The sequence below is a fragment of the Poecilia latipinna genome, unplaced genomic scaffold (assembly GCF_001443285.1).
Source record: "Poecilia latipinna isolate Pla-1442-1.1 unplaced genomic scaffold, P_latipinna-1.0 Scaffold997, whole genome shotgun sequence".
In the NCBI taxonomy this organism is placed as follows: Eukaryota; Metazoa; Chordata; class Actinopteri; order Cyprinodontiformes; family Poeciliidae; genus Poecilia; species Poecilia latipinna.
In genome coordinates, this window is record NW_015113613.1 from 159,818 (window position 1) to 165,779 (window position 5,962).

Sequence of the window (5,962 nt, forward strand, 5' to 3'; positions counted from 1 at the left end):
TATTTTTAATAGTGTAATTCTGTAAAGACTAAATATGTAAATCAGAGCTAAACCACCAGCTCTGATTTACATATCTTGCTACATTGCTGGTTTGATTATTGCAAAACTTTCCTATAACAAAATAGACCTGCAGAAAGAAATTACTAATAAAATATCTTACATATGCATAGTTGTATGATCTGTATAGAGATTTATCTTAACTTTGATTGTATATTTCACAATTTTGTAATTTATCATTGTTTATTAAACTCTGAAAGCTGAGTGGCTTTAATATTCTGACCTAGAAGGTTAGATGGGCCCTTTTTTTGTGGAGCACCTGGCCCTTAGTGGCCTCTGCACGGCCCTGGTGGTAGGTTCACTAACTACTAAATTAGAGTCTTGGCTTTACCAACATTAAGCTGTTAAACACATAAAAATATTAGCCGAAGCCAATGCTAAACCACTTTACACATAAAATCATTAGCAGAAGCTAACGCTAACCATTAAGTTGACCGTCTCTCGTCTTCTCCTTCCTGTTGACTGACGTGAGACTCGCCAGCAGCAAAGTCCTCAGGTTCTGATTTTGGTTTAACAGGCTCAAAATTGGAAATTCAAGTGGCTGATGGGAAATATGAAAACAGACAAACTGAGGGTGTGGCATGCTAATGTTTGCTGGTAGCCACGCCTTGAAAACCTTCACAGTGACCTGCCTGTGTGGTCAAAATGATTCCATCAGAACATGTCATGACGGTTCCATCCGCTGCGATGGCAGGAAGGCTCGGCCCGGTTCTGCTGCTTTCTGGGCTCACCTCTCTGAGCGGGATGATGAGCTGGCACAGGTCCTCCTCTCTGCTGCTGAAGCAGATGTAGTTGTTGGAGATGAACAGCTGACCCACTACGTGCATCTTGGCGAACGGCGTCCACAGCGTGCAGTCCGTGTGTCCGTCCAGCCGCTCGTCCTGCGTCAGCCGGAACATGGACCGGTACCGCTCGTTCTTGGCCCGGGCGTCGAAGTCTCTGCAGACAAGAACGCAGCCGATCCGGTCAGAGCCGCGGCAGACACGTTTGGAAACAGAGAAAACGGTCAGAGTGAGACCTCTTCAGGGCAGAGACGTTCTTCAGCGTCTTGCAGGCCTTGGGCAGCGAGCGGTCGGCGGCGAACGCCTCGTTGTCCAGCAGCTGGCGCATGGCGATGTTGGCGAGCTGCTCCATCAGCTTGAAGGTGTCGTTGACGTTCAGGAACATGGAGAAGAAATGCTCGGCGTTCCGGGTGCTAACGCGGACGCTCTCCGGGAACACCAGGGTGGCGTTCTTCTCCAGCTGGGTCACCTCGGTCCACGGCACCACCAGCGTCACTGAGCGGATCGGACAGCAGCACACACGTCAGTAATCGTTGCGGACAAGTTAAAGCCGGTGTGCGATTGGCTGACGGTACCTTCCTTGCCCAGCAGGAAGGAGTAGAAGCACAGGTGGTTGATGGACAGGTAGAGCCAGCCCTGGCGCGGGACACGCCCCTTCCAGTAGCTACAGGAGTAATAGTTCACCAGCTTCTCCTCCTCCGGCATCCCAAACAGCTTCCGCATCTTCAGCTCTGCCTCCAGGAACTTCCCGCTGTTCTCTTCCTGCTCCTCGCTCCGCTTCAGCCGGTTCTCCTCCGCGATGATGCCCTGCAGGAAGTGACATCACTAAGCAGACAGGAACACATCCCAGCAAGCCAAACCAGCAGAGACGTACCGAGATCTTTCCTTTGACAAAGGTGATGACATCTTCATCGTTGTCGAAGATGGAGATCGTCTGCAGCAGGTTGGATTCCAGGAAATCCCAGTGCTCCGTGATCTCTTTCCTCGACGAGCCTGCAAGATGAGATGGAGGGAAAAATCTGAAAAGATACCTGCATTCAGAATATCCCCAGTCCTCCCAGTCCTCCTGCTCACCACAGGCGATGTTCCAGTAGATCTGGGAGTCGGCCGTCTGCAGCAGGATCCTGTAGGGAGCCACCCTGGCGCTGGAGTCCAGAACCACGTCCAGCGTCCCCACCAGAAGACCTGCAGAGACACCGAGGACCAGGAGACATCATCAGGATCTGCAGGTCTGCCAGCTACAGCTCCCCCTATCGCAGATTAGACGGTACTACAACAACTTCTACCTTAGGCTGATGACATCTACACTTCTACCTCATGACTCCATGACCCCATGACCTCCATTCCTCTGTCCCTGAGTCAACATAGGAGACTAGAAAACAGTCCATAAGGAGCCGAGGGGTCTTGGTTCTGGTTCTAGGGACTTGTGGACAGACTCTCACCGCCACCTTGCAGGTTCCTGTAGTGACCTTCGACCTCACAGGGTGAAACATAAACCACCTGTTGGGTTACCAGGAAGTCAACAAAGTCAGCTGTGCCCTCATGACGTCACTTCTCGAAGATCTGACGATCTGATGTTCTGTCCTCTGAACCGGGTTTCTGGTTCTGCATCTAACAATCCGGAACCGTTCACGGTGTTGCCATGGAGATCCACCCAGGCTAACCGAACCAATCCCGGTTCTGCTGAGCATTACTGGAGGTTCTGTCAGAACCGTTTCCACCAGCGGAACCGAACCGGACAACCGACACCCAACGGAACCAGTCGAACTGGACGAACCCCCTGACCCCCTCACCCAACCTGCTCAGAACCGAACCGGACCGAGTAGACCTCTACCAGCAGCTCCCTCAGACAGAACCGAACCTACCGGACAGCCCCCCTCCGCGGCCGTGCCCCCTCCTCCTCTGCAGGATGAAGAACGGGTTGGCCCGCTCAGAGACCCACAGAGCCCCGGCCAGCAGAACCTCCTCCGGTTCGATCCACATGTCGGCCCGCTGCGCTGACCCAAAGACCCGGTAGACTCCGGACAGAATCCGGAACCAGGTTCTGTCTGGTCCTGGTTCTGGTTCTGTTGTTTTCAGCGAGTCTGGTGACTCTACATCACTTCCGGGTGTGACATGTTAGGCCACGCCTTCTACGTCCTGTACGACATGACGTCAACATGTTTAATGGGAAAAATAACCTAATATAATAATAATAATATAATAATCCCAACTGAACTCTGATAGACGTTGCTGCTGGGTGTCTGCTAGTCTGAACTTCCACTAAATTATTTTGCATATTTAATAAGGTTTCTTATTCATGATCAGGAATTTGCTGCATCAATTCTCAAATTTCGTTTGTGTCTCGGAATGCTGGAAAATAAGAGACGAAATTTTAACCTTGCCGTAATCTGTGTTCATTTGTGCTTCGTTGGTGAGACAATAACCTGTAAAAAAATAAATAAATTAGATTTAAAAAAGGACTCAAAAATTACAGAAATTACAATGAAAAAAAAGTTTTACAGAAAATGAAAAATCCTGACAACTGGGGGAAAAAATAAGATTATGCAGAAAAACGTAATACGTTCTGAAGAGTTCTTGAAGAAACCTTGGTGTTGCCTGCAGCTCTGAACCGTTTCAATTAATTAAACCAGACTGGAAAATGCTAACACGGAACAGTTACCAATAACATGAATGGTTTCCCTACATTTAGACTCACAACATTTTAGCTGATAGTTGTTAAAAGTAACATCTCAAATGTTATTAGCTAACTTATTGATTAGCATGTAAGCTAAAGATAAAAGTAAGATCTTGTGAATAGCGCATAAAGTGATATCGAATATGGTAATGTCATAACTAGCCTACCTTATGAGATTAACTAATTTGCTAATATTAGCATACTGGCACATACTAGCATGTTAACTAGCTTTAATCTATGCAGCTTGAAGGACATCATAAGCCAATACATAACTTATGTTAATATTAGCTTGTGGCCTTATACAATAGACCTGAACATGTTTAGATTTATGGGCTAACACTAACACATGCTAACATTAACTGCCATGCTAACAGCTTGTGCTGCATTAGAAAATCAGAAAAATGCCAACCTTCAAAAAATGTACTTAAAAATCTAACATGGCCACTCCTCATGTCAATAATAGTAGCTTTGGTGGAAACATGTTTGACAAACTGATTAAACGTAACTGATTAAAAGTGGTGTTTGCATGTGGAGAGTAGAGCTTAAATCCAAGTTTGTAAAGATGCTGCGAATGTTTTAGTTTGATAAAAAATCTGAAGCTATAGAAGTCTCTACAGAGTCTAAATCCAAAAGTTGCTCTTTGTCTGTCAGTGAACTGATTTTAATGTGAATGATTCTCCTGGGAAGTTGGGATGGATGAACAGAGACATCCGGATCCAGAGTGTCAGACTTCCAGAGAGACGGAGACAAACTGCAGAGTGAATGCAGCAGACGCTTTAATGACGTTTAATCAGACATGATGCTGCAGCAGTAAACACACAGAGGACCCCCACCATCATCATCATCAGAGACAGACAGAGAGATGTGGACAGCAGCTCAGCGTCTCAGGACATTTTCAGGTCACTTATTACTACTGAACCAATCAGGTTATAGATTGTTTAATGCTGTTTATATACTGATTATTAGTATTAATACAGGCTGAGTAATTCAGAATACACTTGAAAGCTGCAGTCCGTTCCTGAAGGGATCGTCCTCACCGGGATTCCCTGCTGGAACACCAGGAACAGGAAGGAATACGGCTCCTGGAGCCCCGCCCCTCTTCCAAAGCTCCGCCCCCTCAGTCTGAGCCCCACCAGGAACTCCAGGAACCTGATCTGTTCCTGGACTCTGTGAGCTTCCCTGATGTTCTAACGGTTCTGCTCCATCACCATCCAGATTTGGGACAATATCTGGTTCTGTTCCCCAAGACGACCCGGAAGGCGCTGATCCAGGTCCTAAAGCAGCAGAACCTTTGGAAGACCCAGCAGAGGGGACCTAAATAACGCACAACCTTTTCAGGAATTACTTGTCGCTCTTTCAGGAATGTTGTATCCAAAGGAAGGTTTCAGAGACGTTCCTGATCTCTGGATTCCTTGATCAAAGCTTTGCAGAAACTGGTCAGGTCTTGAGGAACTGATTCAGAAAAAACAGGATCATTTTCAGAACCAAGGCTCAGCATAAGGAAGCATTTCTGAAAGTTAGAACCTTTAAGCAGGAGACCCAAATCTCTTCAGGCACAAGAAAACATTCCCAGCGACTGCACTGGGAATCTTAATGATTTTACCGGAACATTTTGGCTTTTCAGAGTTATTTAGCATCTAGAACACATGTAGGGACCTGAAAGAAAACCCAGAGTTTTACATCCTGGTCATTTCCACAGACACTGAGAAGTGAGGGAGGGTGGTTCTGATCCAGAAACAGGAGAGGAGCTTTAAAGGAACAGGACCAGAGTTTGAAACCTTGGGATTGTTGGGAACGTCAGTAAAGTCTTTCTGTGGCTGAAGGTGGTCGTTATCCGACTTCCCAACCCCACATCCGAACAGGAATTCCCCTATCAGGACTTTGCGGGTCCACAGCGGTTTGTCCGTCCATCAGCAGGGGGATTGATGTTGGTGTGCGGTTGTAACCATGGCGACCGGTCTCAGGACTTGTTGTTGTCGTAGAGATCGAGGGACGCCTGGATGTCCGGCAGCTCCATCTCACAGATGTTGCTCCGAGGAGACATGGCGTTCCTGTTGAAGAAGTGACCTCCACCTACCGAGGCGGGAAACATCAGAGCACAGACGTCAGAACCAGAACCGGTACCATGACCAGAACCAGAACCAGAATCCAATTCATGGTAACTCTGAGCAGAGCTGCAGCTCTGGAGGTAGACCGGGTCATCAGTACCTGAACAGGCTTTAACTGGACCCATCGATAGATGCACCTGTTAGTCTGCACTGCTGGTTCCTTGGCAGACGATTTGAAATCATTAAAAGTATCTGTAAAGTTGTTGTACTTTTATACGTCACTATGAGGTTGTTTTGTTGTAATCTGGTGTAACGCTGTGCTACTTCAGTTTCAAGTTTCTGAACTTAGTGTACGGCTGTAGGTCAGCCTAAAGCAGAGGTTCCCAAACTGTGGGGCG

General features: G+C 47.3%; 2 protein-coding genes across 3 annotated transcripts in view; both read right to left on the reverse strand.

Annotated features, from left to right (window-relative positions):
- Positions 1 to 3,011, reverse strand: part of tbc1d9b (TBC1 domain family member 9b) — a 21,797-nt gene extending 18,786 nt beyond the window's left edge. The window contains exons 1-6 of the mRNA XM_015050521.1: positions 2,705 to 3,011; positions 1,914 to 2,024; positions 1,714 to 1,832; positions 1,415 to 1,646; positions 1,076 to 1,334; positions 789 to 996 (exon numbers count right to left, since the gene is read on the reverse strand). Coding sequence (XP_014906007.1) covers positions 789 to 996; positions 1,076 to 1,334; positions 1,415 to 1,646; positions 1,714 to 1,832; positions 1,914 to 2,024; positions 2,705 to 2,822 — 1,047 coding nt within the window. The 5' untranslated portion in view covers positions 2,823 to 3,011. The remainder of the gene's footprint in view (positions 1 to 788; positions 997 to 1,075; positions 1,335 to 1,414; positions 1,647 to 1,713; positions 1,833 to 1,913; positions 2,025 to 2,704) is intronic.
- A 1,257-nt stretch (positions 3,012 to 4,268) lies between these two features.
- The window catches only part of rnf130 (ring finger protein 130), a 13,880-nt gene continuing 12,186 nt past the window's right edge, over positions 4,269 to 5,962 (reverse strand). Inside the window, exon 9 of one of the 2 annotated variants that reach the window (XM_015050522.1) lies at positions 4,269 to 5,589. In XM_015050522.1, the coding sequence (XP_014906008.1) occupies positions 5,477 to 5,589 (113 nt within the window). In that variant the 3' untranslated portion in view covers positions 4,269 to 5,476. Of the gene's footprint in view, positions 5,590 to 5,610; positions 5,785 to 5,962 lie in introns of those variants that run through there. The other variant, XM_015050523.1, reaches the window with a different exon arrangement.